At 43.5% G+C, this 15,111-nt stretch overlaps 1 protein-coding gene across 1 annotated transcript; it reads left to right on the top strand.

Annotated features, from left to right (window-relative positions):
* The first annotated feature begins 339 nt into the window (after nt 1-339).
* Nucleotides 340-6,428, top strand: cbx2 (chromobox homolog 2 (Drosophila Pc class)). Its single transcript, XM_069676053.1, has 5 exons — nt 340-414; nt 507-550; nt 2,683-2,748; nt 3,060-3,129; nt 3,206-6,428. Exons 1-5 carry the CDS (start codon nt 343-345, stop codon nt 4,544-4,546), a joined length of 1,593 nt encoding a protein of 530 aa, XP_069532154.1. The 5' UTR covers nt 340-342; the 3' UTR covers nt 4,547-6,428.
* The last annotated feature ends 8,683 nt before the right edge of the window (nt 6,429-15,111 follow it).

Genomic DNA, 15,111 nt, shown 5'->3' on the forward strand with positions numbered 1-15,111 from the left:
AAAAATAGCCATAGATACCTATGACTTTACTTTTTAATAAGCGAGGATTGACGTTAACTATCGGGCAGATTAGAGTTGACTCACAAATCTACGAAACCATGACTTTCGTTTATAACATCACAACGTAAGCCTAACTATGGATAAACAGTAATTTTCTTGTTTAGACAACTGTTCAATCTGCTAAACGAACTTTCCAGCGACTACGGTTAGTGCTTTCGCTGACAAGACTTCTATTTTGAAGGCAAAGCGATGAACATCCGGTCCCACACGAGCGCAATTGTGATTGGCTGGACGCGCCTCTTGTCTTTTGATAAAGGATTCTTATTCGGGGCGAAGGCAGACATGGAGGAGCTGAGCGCCGTGGGAGAGCAGGTTTTTGATGCGGAATGCATTTTAAACAAACGGCTGAGAAAGGTCCGAGCTGTGAGAACAGTGTTACTTTTACAGATGATGTTTTTAGCGTCGCGGCTTCTTATAAACGCTCTTCTTTGTTGGTTTTCTTTCAGGGCAAGTTGGAGTTTCTGGTGAAGTGGAGGGGATGGTCATCCAAGTAAGTACAAGTGGTGCTGCTCTGCCCGAAACAATGAAAACAACAACAACGTGTCGCTTGTTGCTTTTAGTTCAACTGTTGCGTTGACGTTACGAGTTTTACGTCAATTTACCGAGTCAACACAACAACAGCGGAGCGATACCACCATATTTTGTTTCTGTTGGTAGTTTGTTCGAAATTAGCTCCCAAATTATCCCTTTACATTCGCTTTCTTTTGTTCATAACACCGCAAATTTGGGGAAGTTAGCGAAAAGCCAAACACAAAAGGTATATTCATTTTATTTGTCTGTTTTTTTCTCTCTTTTTATCCAGTTTATCGTGACGTTTATGTTATTTTATCCCCTACTTTAGACAAGTTTTATTGTGTAGGACTCAAAAACCAAACACTCTAATTTTCCTATTTAATATTTGATTAATAACGTCCTTGCATAACATTACAATTGTTACATAACTCCTAATTCTAAATATATGTTAGTCTGTTTTTACTGTGCCTTTATGTTGCTGCTTTTAAGGCTCCAGTCTGCCTTCATTTCTTGTCACTTGCCCTTTCTGTTCACTCCACATTGTTGCTGTAATCCACCATCAATGCACACTGTTGCCTGCCAGCTCCATGGCTTTCTGTTAGACCCACATCCTTTGTGTGTGTGTGTGTGTGTGTGTGTGTGTGTGTGTGTGTGTGTGTGTGTGTGTGTGTGTGTGTGCGTGTGAGTGAGTGTGCGTGTGTGTGCAGGGGAAGGGTGGGGGTTGATTATTTCACTGGGGACTGCCGATCAGAATAGGCTATTCAACAACAAGTGATGGAGAGAAAGGCCATTAAACATACATGTAGTTGAGATCACTTTAAAACTGTGTCTGTTTTCAGATAGTTTTTGCTGTTAAGGAAGTTTTTATTCCCCTCTGTTTGTACAAATAATATAATAATAATAAGTAACAATCAGAAAAAGAAAATGTAGAGAAAAAAGTAAATGTTAGCATTAAATGACGGCAAAATTTGGACTAAGTACCCAATTTATTTTCATGTCTTCCCGTACATGTTAGAGCTCTTTCACAGCCTAAAAAAGTCCTTCCTTCCTGGCGTGTTCATTTTGTACAGCGATGAACAGGTAGCATTTTCACCACAGTCATGCTCGCTTTGGAAAGAACTAGAACTCAGAACTGAATCTGATTCGGTGTCTGTAAGAGAAAGAAAGAAAACTTTCCCAAAAAGTCCCCACATGTTTCTGCTACAGCGCCAAAAATGCACCAAATTCTCCACTCTTCCCTCGTGCATCCTATTTTTAGCCTTCGCAAATTGATAGTGAAGCTTGTTCCGTTTCATTTTTGTAAGAGAAATTCAAAACCTGCCTGTGTCATCACCTCTGCACAGTTGGACAGCTGTTGCATAAAATGAGTGCAAAAAAAAGTCAAGACTTGACTATTTTGTCAAGTAGCAACAGCTACTCAGCAATTCTGACTTTGTTAAAGGTTTGTGTGGTTGTTAAATTACACTGTGGAGATCTGCAGACACGAGCAGTTGGTCAGAGGTTGAAATGCAAGAAGAAAATCTGTCTTGTTTTATATAATAAGCTGGAGGAGTTTTAATTTATTAGGTTGTAAATTCATTGTGTCTGAACTACTCGCTCTTTAAAGCACTACTTGGTCTATTTGTCTCTTAAAAGCAAACAAGTCCCAGTTTGAAGTGTTGTTTTCTTCATTATTACTGAATAACGGACTTTAGTTCCGGCCTTGTTTTAAGCTTACCTGAATGGGACCTGAATGCGACGTGAATGAGAGAATTTGTCTCAGGTAACACAGGTTGTCCTCAGTGAGTTACTAGCTGTTGAAACAAAAGAGCCCCCTGTTTCTGAGTGGTAAAACGGACTGGAGCTCTTTTCTAGCCCTTCTGATGGCAACGTGCCAATCTCCAGTCAGGAGCGAACTACATTCATACACTGCTGGCTGTGCCTAGAGGAGAAATTTGGGGTTCAATGTCTCGCCCAAGAACACTTCAACATGTAGACTGTAGCAGTCAGGGATCGAATCGCCAACCTTCCGATTGGGACAGAACCGACTCAACCACTGAGCCATCGCCGAATGATCAAACTGTCTTTGTCACTGTGGTGTTTGACACTCTTCATGTCGCTTTATTTCAGACACAACAGCTGGGAGCCCCAAGAAAACATCCTGGACCCGAGACTGTTGGCTGCATTCAACAAGAAGTGAGTGTCCTTATCGCGTTATTAACACACCATCGCGTGGTCTATCCTTGAACTTCTAAATCAGCTTTGCAACACAGTCATTTATGTTCAAGTGACTCGAACAATCTTAGCCGTTATAGACTTTTTGCATCCATAGTTATGATGGTTATATGCTGTTTCTAAAGATATTTGTTGGCTATCATATTGCTGATCTACTTCATGCTCACAAATAACTTGAATTTCATCACAACAGTCTTTAAAAATAAGACAATTTACGGAAAATGTTGGACTCAATCTTCCATGAAGCCTTTCTTGAATGTTTACTTTCACAGAGAGCAAGAAAAGGAGCTTCTGATGCGTAAGAAAGGGAAAAGGCCGAGAGGACGACCACGGAAAATATTGGTAAGTAGAACTTGAAGCAGAGGATCATTCTTTGAAGGCGTCGCACACAGTGTCTCATATTTACCCTTAATTTTAGGAAAATGTGCCTGAAGCTCCAAAGTCAAGCAGCTCTTCATCCGGCTCATCCTCCTCCTCTGATTCCTCGTCCTCCTGTTCCTCCTCCGATTCCTCATCGGACGACGATGATGACGCGAAACAGGCGAACCCGAGCGTCAGAACGCGAGAGCTTCATCCCGTCCCCCAGAAGAAGGCGCAGATTGTCGTGGCGAAACAGGAGCCCCCAAAGAAACGGAGCAAGAAACCTCTATCCCCCGACGTGAAGGAATTTCAGCAGAGCAAGGGCGCTCGCAAGATCCTGAAGCCCTCCAAAGATTTGGATCTTCCAGGGGCGATCAAGAAGCCTGTTCACCCGGCAAGCTTCACCTTCATGGGCTTCCATCGGGGATCGCCTCGGGATGCAGTGGGTGGTCAGAACAGGAGCTCTCTGACCCAAGCAGGGGCGGTTAAAAACTCAGTGAGTTCTGTGGGATCCGGCAGGTCCGTCCAACCTGCCTCCCCCGCCCTGAACAAATCCACCCCGAGCAGGAATGTCACGGAGGGTAAACTGTCCGTCTCCAGCGTAAACAGCGGGACAAGTCTGGATTTGAAAGCAGCTGCGAGTAAATCAAAAGGGGTCGCAGCGTTGAATTTGAATACATCCAAACACCCCGTTCAAGGGACCACTCAGCATACGCTCAGTTCCCCCAATGGACAAAAGAAACCCCAGGCCCCTGTGTCAACACTGCAGCGGATACCCAACACTAAAGCAGTGGCGTCCGTACCATCTAAGAACGCCTCCTCCAATCAAGGTTCTGGTCTTCAGCCTCTAAACCTTCAGAACAAACTGGTGCAAAGCAAAGATGCTCCTGGAAATGGCACAACTCCAGTGTCAGGCCTAAGAAACGCAACAAACCCAGCGAGGAAGACGCCCGTCACACAAAATCAGGAGTATATTCTCCCAAAGAGCCCGGCGACACCTGGGAGACTACCTGCGAGGAAGAGCCAGCCTGGAGTGGACAAGGTCATGGAGGCGACTGAAATCCAGACTCAGAGAGTGCAAGGCAGGCTGGAGAAGAGCAGCATGCAGAAACCTCCCACGGAGGTCCAGATCCAGCAGGAAAGATCATCCTCCAAAGACGGCAAGAAAGCCAAAATGAACGACATGAGCACGGGGGAGGACGAGAGCAGCTCCGACTCTGACCAGGACTCTCCATACGCCGGACAGGATGGCACAGGAGCGATCCAGAACCAGGACTGGAAGCCGACGAGAAGCCTGATAGAGCACGTGTTTGTAACGGATGTCACGGCTAATCTAGTTACCGTCACAGTCAAGGAGTCGCCGACCAGCGTGGGCTTCTTTAGCATCCGTAACTACTGAACCTGCAAACCACACGGGCGTTGAAGCAGAGGCGAGTTTCCATAAATCTTCAGCCGGATAATTCAAGAGGAACGTGTGGAGGAATGGAGGTTAATTGACTTTTATTTATTTGCTCATGTGTGCTAACAGTCGAGGAAGGACACTACCCATGGAGTCTGAATTTTGGACCTGCCTGATCTCCTCCAAGAGCCAGATCTCTGAGCGTTCAGCGAGTCCGAATTTGTGTCGTCACTGGGATCCTGGACAACATAACTTATTCATCTTTTTAGTATCACCATATTTAGGATTCAAACATGAATTCCTGTTGATCTGTTCTTTGTTTTGTTTTGATATAAACCAGCAGATAAGATTAATGTCTTAATGAAGGTGAAAGCGTAGCATGAGCGAGATGTTTAGCTTCTTTTGTGGCTAGCAGACATTTAGTTCAAAATATGTCAATGTTGTGAATTCATATCAACCAATAGCGAACCAGCTTTTAATTCTTAGTATAGTGTTGTTTATTTTTCATAAATTAGCTACCTCTTTTTTCCTACGTTTGCTGCATTTGTATATTCATTTCTCATGGGATGGGAAGACCTGTCCCTCCAGGGTATACATCACTGTGTCCTATATATAACTGTCTTTATATAGCTCTAAATGTATTGGACTCTCATGCTGGATGAACCTCTTTTAGTAGCAGCGACCAGCTCGAGCAGAAGCGACGTTGAAGCACATTGGTGGGGTCGGATAAAACGTCTGCTCCGCTCCAGCGTTCAGATAAGACTCCTTCGATCCGGGCTGAATTTTGCGTCAGCTGTCCTTCAACAAGATATCCACCAGCAACTTATCATGACCATATCAGACTAGAGATGTAGTTAATATGGACGAAATACGGAGAGGATAAGTGTTTGTGTTGACACGGCTGCACACCTCATGATGCCTCTCCGTCAAAGCGTCCCATGAGCCTTTGTGGCTCTGAAGCCATCGTGGGAGAGGTTGGGTGTGGCTAGACAATAAAACGTTTGGCCACAGAACACCAGATTCGTTCTGTCTGCTGCTGCTGGTTTGTCAAAAACAAAGTGTGGAGTTGTTTTTTCACTTGCAGCTGCAGACTTTTCACCCCCGCCTGCCTGCACGGCTTCAGGAGCTGCAGGCCCGGAACCTCCCAGAAAAGAAAAAAAGAAAAGGTTTTTATCTGATGCAACGGAAAAGAAACCACAACAATGCGAGCTACTTTCTGCTCCCTCGAGAGGAGTTCAGCAACCAAGCACTTCGACTGAACTCTCCTGTCTAATCCTGCTCTGCAGACTGTGCCTTTCTTCCTCTCAAAGACTCCACACAAAAGGCATTACCCCAAAGATAGCTAGAATTTCAGGTTGTTCAATAAAGGAGTACCCCTAGAGTATAGCACGGAGAGCGGACCGTCCTTATTTTCGTGGCCGTGTTGTTTTGGACCGGAAAAGGCCCGCTGGATCACAAGTGCATTGGACAGACAAACATTTGATGCCTTATTAGAAGTAGTTTCCTTTAGGATAGGCAAAACAAAATGAGGTCTTTCTTTAATTACACGAGCAACAGGTGAAATCGTGCACAACATTCGGTGCCTTTTCAACCGTATATATCGACCCCAGCATGGATTTCTTTCAAAGTGCATCAGGAGTTAGGGACAGATTAGTTTAGACTCCACCACAATGCATGTATACCTACCACATGGGGTAATGCAAGGTGTTCTTATTGTATCTGCTTTCCTAAACAGATATAATTATGTTTTTAGATCTACTAACCATCTCAAGAGACTGTTGTTTTCTTTACAATCTATTTATTTCAAACCGAGAGCCGTTCAGGGTAGGACAGCGTCATCAATCCTTGTATTGTGCCGCTTGTCAAACGGACTAATAAATGGTACAACCTTCTGTCTGAGTCGTGTTTTTCTTTTCTGTCGAGTAAAAAATATGTCCGCTTCTTTAATGTGGACATCTGCTGCTAAACATTCAGTATGTTTGGGATGTAGTAGATGGGTTAAAATGTTTTGTCAGAAAACATTTCCAACATGTGAAGACGGGATTTGATCTTTAATTCACATTAAACCAGCCTGCTAAAAAAGTCCCATCTAAAACCACCTTTCAAATGTGACCGGGGGACACATCCACGGCTGCGGCCACAGGGTGGTGCTGTTGTCCTTGAACTTTACGGCTCTTCAGTGTCTTCATGAAGCATAATTGTATAATCTGTTGGTTTACACACTGGAGATTAAAATCCTGACAGTTATTATATGCAGCAAACATAAGTGTAATTTATCAGACTCTGAAATAAAAGGCTACAGATTTAAAACCACAACAGAACCGACTTTATAACCTTTGCACAGCAGCATACTTACACTTTGTCCAGAGTGAAAGATGTGGATTCTCAGTATTGATTTGCCTCTGGCTCTCTGTAGGTCTTGCGTGTGTGTGGCTTGGCTGTACACGACTTAAGGCAACCACAGAATAACTTAACTTTTGATTTGGCACTCACTTGGTAACCCAGATAATCTCTCCAAGCATGGGACGTTTTGTTGTGTCCAGCTTTCGCCTCACTTGACCTGTGTAAAAATGCATGACCTGCAACTGTAACAAAAAAGTGCTATGTTATCTATAGCGAATCAATGACCTATTAAGACTATTTCAAAACGTTTAAGCATTATTAAATAAAGGCCATGTGTTGGCAATAAGCCATGTAACTGTGAGCTAATGATAACACCTACAGGATGATGGACGGGTCAAACAGCTCAGGACTTTCCTCCAGGTTTAGCTAAGTAGTGTTTGTGCCCTAATGCGTCTGAAAAGGTGGCTTGAAATTGTAAAAATGCAGGTTTGATTTTAACTCTCACAAAAATCTGAGTGAAAGTAAAGATTCGGAAAGCAGCTCATTTTGCTGCCTCTGAAGAAAACAGTGAGTCAGAATCAGAGGAAGCAGAAGTCCTGTCTGGAAGTTGTGAGCTGCAAAATGTTTTGCTATCCATATCATAATTAGCCGTTAGCATACACAAGCACTGTTAGCTGAGATGTCCCTGTTTGTTATCAAAGCTATGCGTAAACGATGGCTCGATCAACAGCCTGATCCTAACTCCGAAAAAGGGCAACTGCAATCGATGCGAGACACCCGTGGTCGTCAATACTTGGCCCGTAAAAGCTGCTAAAGGTAGGTGTGAAGAGGCAAATAGCTGCCGTGTTTTTCCAATGATTAGGGCAAGAGATTAAATAAATATCCAAGCAAAGTCATGACCATTTAAAACCCAATACATAACAACATTTCCAATCTGGACGGACACTACTTTCTTAAGCGTGGGTGCTTATTATTATATACATAAGACCCAAGAAGGCTGTGGTGGACTTGGGTTTCATGTGGCTCAAACAGACGCTCATTTAACTGAAAGTCTTTGAGGATTTAACTTTATAATACTTAATAGTAGTTACAATATATTCCACTGCTGTTTCTCAGCACTAAACGTGTGTGAGTAAGTGCAAGCGTTGTTATTGTTCTGCTGAAGAGACTAAATGAACAAGAAAGTCTGCAGCACCTTTCAACACCCGGACACCCCTCTCCCTCTCTCAGCACCCCCTGTATTTACACGCTCTTAAAAACACTGTCACACAGCCCGACGACCTGACAGAAGTTATCACTACACAAAGCGCTCGATTCCATAATTTATAGAGATCCCCGTCGCAGTCATGTGGAACTCTCCCAAAATAAATTCAAGTAAACACTTACGCGACAAAGAGGCACTCACAGTGGCCTGGTATGCATAAACAGTATGAACAGTGTGACAGTGTAATCCCAACTACCCCCAGCCCAACACACACACACACACACACACACACATATCCAACAAACTCGGCCCAGCGCTGACTTCAGGCCGGGGTTGGAAAAGAGCCTAAACCCTCCCTGCTCGCCCCCAGCGCCGATGCACCAACCCCGATCCCCCACACCTGACTCCTGGCAAAATAAGCCAGACTCCAATCCATCTTCCATCGCAATAACACACACCCCGCACCGCGCTGTTTGGAAGAGCATTCAGCAAGTTCATCTCCAGGGATGTTTTGGTGTTTTTCCCCAGGACGTCTTATTGTTTTAGCAACACAAGATGTCGTAAATCAATCAGCTCTCCGCTCCGCTCCGGTCTTTGTTTAAAAGCCAGAAATAAGATTTTTCCATGATGCTTTGTTTAATGTAAGCAACTGATACACAAGATGCAAACAAACGCCTGATTAGGAGCAGAGGAGGACTTTTTTTTTCACCTTATTATTTGCAGAAAATGTTTTACTTACCTTTGCAGGCTGACAATAATCGTCAAGGCTTAAAATAATCAGAAAACTACAAAATATCTCATCAAGAAAAGAAAAGCTGCATACCGAACGTATGGAGGAATATTGGTGCCAATCAGAACAGAACATTAGATATATATTTTACAAAGCTAGAATACAGTTGACATTATACTCTGGACATTTGCATTTTGTTCTCAACGTTTGTCTTTATTTTTAACTGGTTTTCAAGAAACTTCATTTCTTCTTTTTATATCCGGCAACAATCCAGAAAGATCAACTTTTTTTCTTACAATTTCGACTTTATTCTCAAACGGTGACTTTCCTACGGTGGCCAAAGAGGGCAATCGTGCTGCAACGGCCTGAACGGTTTCCATTAGAAGAAACGGAAGAAAACAGAATGAGAAAGTCTAAAACAAAAGCAACGATGGAAAAAGAAGGTGCTGCAAAAGGCCGAAAACAAATGCATTAAAGAAACACAAACCCAGAAAACACATGCAAAAGGAAAAGGCTGCTCCAGGCCACCGTACTTTCCTCTTCAAGGACAAAATAAATAAATAAATCTTTAAATCTTGCTGCTTGAATTTTCTTTTCTTATACTTGAGAATAATTCTTAAACTCTGAATGTGTTTCATTCTTCGCATTTGGACTTTTTTTGTACAACATTTCGACTTTGTTCTCCATAACTGGTGATGTTCTCGTCAATATGCAAAAACAAAAAACACATTCCTCCTCTGATTATTTACTCATATCTGGTAATGAGCTTGATTGTTCCACTTCTTGAAATGCAAAACTAAAAACACTTTCCTCCTGCATGTCCCGAATGCTCTTCCATAAAAACTAGAGGCCCTTATTCACCCTGTACTTCTGGCAGAATCCAGCCTGTAGATGTTGACTAACACGAGTACTTAAAGGCCAGCACTGACACTGATATTAAACTGTGTTTGTATTTGTGTTTGGACTCCTCTCTATCTTGAGGATTGCGACCAAGCGGGGCTGGTTGAGTTTGAAACGCCTGGGATGGCCGCTATTCGATTTCAAAGGGAATGTTTAGAAACCTGATCCGACCCTCCAGCGAGCATACCTTCCACACCCTCGTCTCCCGAGCCCCCTCATTCTAAATCACTCCACTGGAGCAGTGTAAACAAACTTCAGTTTGCTCTCTGATATTGAGAGGTTAAGACAAGCGGCAATCCTCCACTATGACAACACGGCCTCAGACAGACGATGTCATCTGTCTTACCTCACTCTCCATCCATCACTACGCCGGAGTCGACATGTCTGACAGTCCCACTCTCGCTTTTTCGCGCTGGCACAGGCCCTCCACATCTGTCACTTTTTCCCTCCAAGCTTACTTTTATTACACGGCCTGGACTCCGCCTCCTTCCCTGTGAATTCACGGACACCTGAAGGGCAAGCAGGCAGAGAGAGACCTATTGATTAGTCTTGGTATCTGATGTCATAAACAACATTCAGCTACCTGTAAAATGTGACGGACACCTATTATACAAAACACTTAACTGGAAGCCTCGAACACAAACATGTCAACGTATGAACCAAACAGCAACATATGAGGTGCAGATAAGAAGTGAAATAAAAGTGCATTTAATTTCTTGGGTTTCTAAGTTACTGCAAAATAAAAGTTTCATTTACAAACGAGAAAATAAACATTTTAATGAACCACATTTTCTGAGTGTCATGAAATTTTCAGCTGCCAACATCTGGTAACTTGAAGCTACTAATAAGATCTTAAAATAACTTTGGACAGGGCGGTAAAGGTTGGATCTTTGGGCCCAACCTGAGTTTGATAATATTATTATTTTAACTAATTTTAATTGAAGGAAATAATACAGTGCAATTTCCATTAATGTCCTTATTAACTGTTGAACATCAATTAAAAATTGCAGCAGAATTAAATGAGATGGATCTGCCATAAACTCAGTGTACTGTTGATCGGTGGAGCCAAAAAGTCGTACCACGGTTACGGTAAGTCTGACGAATTACATCAAGAACAACTACACTGTTTATCTAACACACATTTAAAAAGGTACCAACTGGACCCAGGGTTGGATGAATGGCAACATGTAGTTGCATCAAATTCTCACAACTGTGTCCCTGGATCATAAAACAGGCAATTAAGAAAGAAAAATCAGGGGACCTAAAACTCCGCCTTGTGGCACGCCAAATGATGTCATCTTTTTTTGGAACCCATTGCTACTGCTTTATCCTAAATGTCAGGTCATCATGGTTGGGACCATAACTTACAAAATCAACATGGTGCTGAGATTGCCCCTCGCTGGCAGTTAGGAACTAATCGAGTTAAACCTGCATTAGCTTCTCTTTTGAAACCAAATCCTAAACCTACTTTCATATACAGTAAATGCCCCACAGCACAACATTTTCATCAGCCTGTGCTGAACTTTGTGTTTTGTGCTGACTAGCAAATGTTAACAGAAAATATCAACAAGTTAGCATGCTGACATTAGCATTTTGCACAGCCGCCCGCTTAGGTGTAGCCTCTTGTTTGTTGGCTGTGAAACATGTGTCAAGTTCAGACATCTTACATGTCTGTTGCCTTAATTACACTTGATTAAGCAATAACACAATACGGTTAACCACTGCTTCTAGATAATCGAGAGAACCAGAGGAGATGAAAGAGAAGTGTCACAAAGTCTGAGGAGTTATGTTCTAAAACACTTCCAACATTAAATCAGATTTCTCTTCCAGCCAGCAGTTTCTTTAACACCCACGGGGCAGGAATCAGGAGGAATCTCCCTCTGCTGTGAGGCCGAGGTAACAAAGTCAAACTGTATCTTGCAGACAGAAGGTGCCAGCGGGGAGTTTGCCCTTCTGATCTTTGTATAATCTGCTCTGGGGAAGACACAGCTCCTCTCCTTACCACCTTCAAAGGCGCCTCTCCTTTACTTTCAGCCTCACATCCTAATCTGATTGAGGAGGAGAGAAAATATTGACTGTTTCACAGGACAAAGCAGTGTAAATATTTGAAGCCATTGCTGTGATACACTAGTGGAAATAGAGCTCAAATATTGACTATTTATCTGGAAACCTAAAGTGTATCTTTTTAAACCATTTCAATGGATAAGAAACAGTTTTAAATTCAGCTTTTTCAGGCTTTGACACGCACAAACACTGCATTAATTTCCCCCAAACTGGGGTCCTTTGGTCGACCCACATAAAACCCCATAAAGCCCATGGCACCAGCAGAGGCACGCTGATAAATCAGCGGCAGGCCGCGAACAAGGCCCGGTGCCGGCGGACCTGTGTGCAACAGGACAAGTCTATCGGTGAATTTCACAGGTCATTACTCTGGCTCCAGCCATCGCAGCCTCCAGTGGCTCTGGAGACGGCCAGCTTTTTTCTCAGAGACAACAGCTTACTGGGCTTTGTGCTAGCTAAACAAGCGTGTCTGTCTCACAGCAGTAGATTAATGTCTAGATAGTGGGCCTGCTCCTCGGGGAGACCTGTAGAGGAGCCATCCTTCAACCTTCGGAGGCCATTACACAATAACAAAATAACAAAATCTGAAAGAGGGGCTCATTGACTGAACCCCTGTCCTCTGGGGCCGCACAGAGCGAGGAGGACGGAGACAGAGGCTTCTGAATTAAGTCTCACAAAGGAGAGGAGGGATGAAAATCCTGAAAGGCAGAGTGAGAATAAAAACTGTTTTTACGCTCCAAAAGATCAAACAGAGCCGACAGCTGGCCGCTGTTTTCATAATCGATGAGTCTTTCAAATACTGTCTCAATAAATCAATTACCAGTTTCCTGTCCAAGAAGACGTCCGGAAAATTCCTTTTTTTATTGGAAATGTAGTCAAAAGATTTTAAATGATCAAGAGAAGCTCCTCATTAAAGTTTGGGCATTTTTGGTTGAAAAAGACCCAAAGCTTTTTGTCTCTGTTAAATCACCAGACTCCGTAGACAAAAACTGTAATGTTACCTCACTGGGCCGAGGGTTACCTGGTCTAAAGCTGCAACAATCACTTGTGTGACTTTGGTGATTTAAACTGTTAGTGTGGATAAAGCTAATCATCTTTGTACCACACAATAACACAAAGAAACTAACCCATCAGGAACTTGTGTGTTCTGTGGGTTAAAATGATTCCTTGTGTCTAACGAATCTCTGGAGAGACGGACGCATCGGCTGTTTTTGGTTTAAAAAGAGGATTCTGACAAAAAGGTCGAGCACTGTCAGACACTTCAAAGGGAATTAAATGTATTTTCACATTTTTATGTTGCAGCCATTACTGCCAGCTGACTAACTGCTGGGAAAAAAATTAAATGTGTTGTACCTTTTAGTCATTTAGACCCAAAAAGTGAGGTCAGGTCAAAGCTCAGGTTTAAAAACACGTTTGATTTTGGACAATTGTCTTTCTGATTAATGATTGCAGCTCTGCAGCCGCGGCGTCTCGCTGCTGTGTGGGCCATAATGCCGTGTAAAGAGCACTTTCATTGAGTGTCATCTGTGAGAAGTTGTGTGTGGTAAACACACAAACCGTCGGCCCTTCACATGAATGACAGTAAACAACACAGGATCTCTGGCTGCGACCCCCCACCCCCGAGGAGAAAGGGCTGCACACAAACACAGCATCCGACCGGCTCTTAATTTGTTTAAAGCGGCCCATTCAAACGGGAGCGTCAACAGAGGGACAATCTCGTTTCCAGGGCTGTCGCCATGGCTCGAGCCGTGTTGTTTGGAAAGGAGATCAGGACGCCGCTGACGACTCAGCTGACTTCCAGCACACACAGCTTCACAGAGGCGCCAGGTTGTAATTAACACTTTGCAGATTACGTTTACAGGACCAACATGGTCTGCTTGAGTTTTATTACCGCCTTGGTTGTGCTTCTGCCCTCCGGGGATACAAAACACTCTCTGTTTGACGTCGGCCTGTCCTGTGTGAGAACGTTTGACAGCTTTTTGATGCTGCTGAGAGTCTTGTGGCTGCCCACAGATAATGAGAAGCTCCTCTTGCTTCTGCCACTTTTCCAGCTCTGACTGGATGAAGACACACGCCGCAGCCCGACATTATTAATCTATTTCTGTCACCCCATCCGCAGCTTTCATTCATTTATTTGAGCTCACGCTGTTGGTCTAACAGTCTTATTAGAGGAGCGGTGAAACTAATCCATTTCTTGGCAGCAGGCGGCAGACAGCTGGGCAGCGAGGAGTCGCAACAAAGTGGCCGATATAATTGTGTTGTAATCATTTTCATGCAGCTCCTCTGCTTCTTCTTGGATGGCAAGCGGCGCTTCAGGTTAACATGCTACGGTAATAAAGCAGACGTTGACGTGCCTGTGACCCCAGAATATGAGGGCCAAGTCATTTTACTTTCATCACACGTGCCATTTAGTGCAGGTTTCTTTGTGCAGATACAGAATGTCTTCAAACGCACACGTTGGAAAGTATTTAAAAAAAAGGTTTTAAATCAAATATTTGGAGGAACCGTCCCGTCCAATCAGACTCCTCGCTGTCAGTCACAGATCGAGATATATCAGACAAAAGCTTAGCTAATGTCCTGTGCAAACAAAAGTCCTATTTAACATGCTTTTGCACGCTGTATCCATCATCTCTAAGCTGTGGAAAACATCTGCGCACATCTGCACCACTAGGGGGCAGATATCCCCTAAAATAAACGTCTTTCTTGCTGTTCAGAACACAGCAGCTGTCGTTAATATTCCCTGGATGAAAATCGTGTGAGAAAAAAAGAACATTCAGATGCCGAAAACAAATTTGGACACTCATCTGAAGTTCAAACCCAAAACAAGACATGCTTGAAATCCTGAATCAACATGCAGCAGATTAACCTCTGAATCCTGTCAACAACTAACCGAGAGGGTTCATTACAGATCAGAATACAGAGAGGTGTCAGTCTGGATGGAAAACGCCTGGGTTTCCCATTTATCTTCCCCAAACCGCACTCGTGTGTCCCGAACTCTTCACACTGAATTAAAGTGAAGTGGAAACCGGCTCTCCAGACGAGCAGCACTTCTTTCCACTCCACGGTCGGGTGATAAATCTGCTGTCTTCCATCCTCTGCCGCCTGCTTCCCGTGTTCCTCTGTTTTATAAGCGTTCTTCTTCTTCTCTCTGTTCGGGCAGCTTTGCCCTCAAAGTAGGTAGAGGAAAAGAATGACGGTTTGTGAGTCTGGATCTGCAGAACAACGGAGAAAAGGCACGAGGAAATGTCCTTGAGAACAGGCACAGTTCAAGGGAAGACGCTTCAACACTTGTGAGACTTAAACTGTTAAAATTAGCAAGGTGTAGTT

Source organism: Semicossyphus pulcher, unplaced genomic scaffold (assembly GCF_022749685.1).
Source record: "Semicossyphus pulcher isolate SPU_LCO1_2020_fin unplaced genomic scaffold, fSemPul1.0.p SCAF_25, whole genome shotgun sequence".
NCBI lineage: Eukaryota > Metazoa > Chordata > Actinopteri > Labriformes > Labridae > Semicossyphus > Semicossyphus pulcher.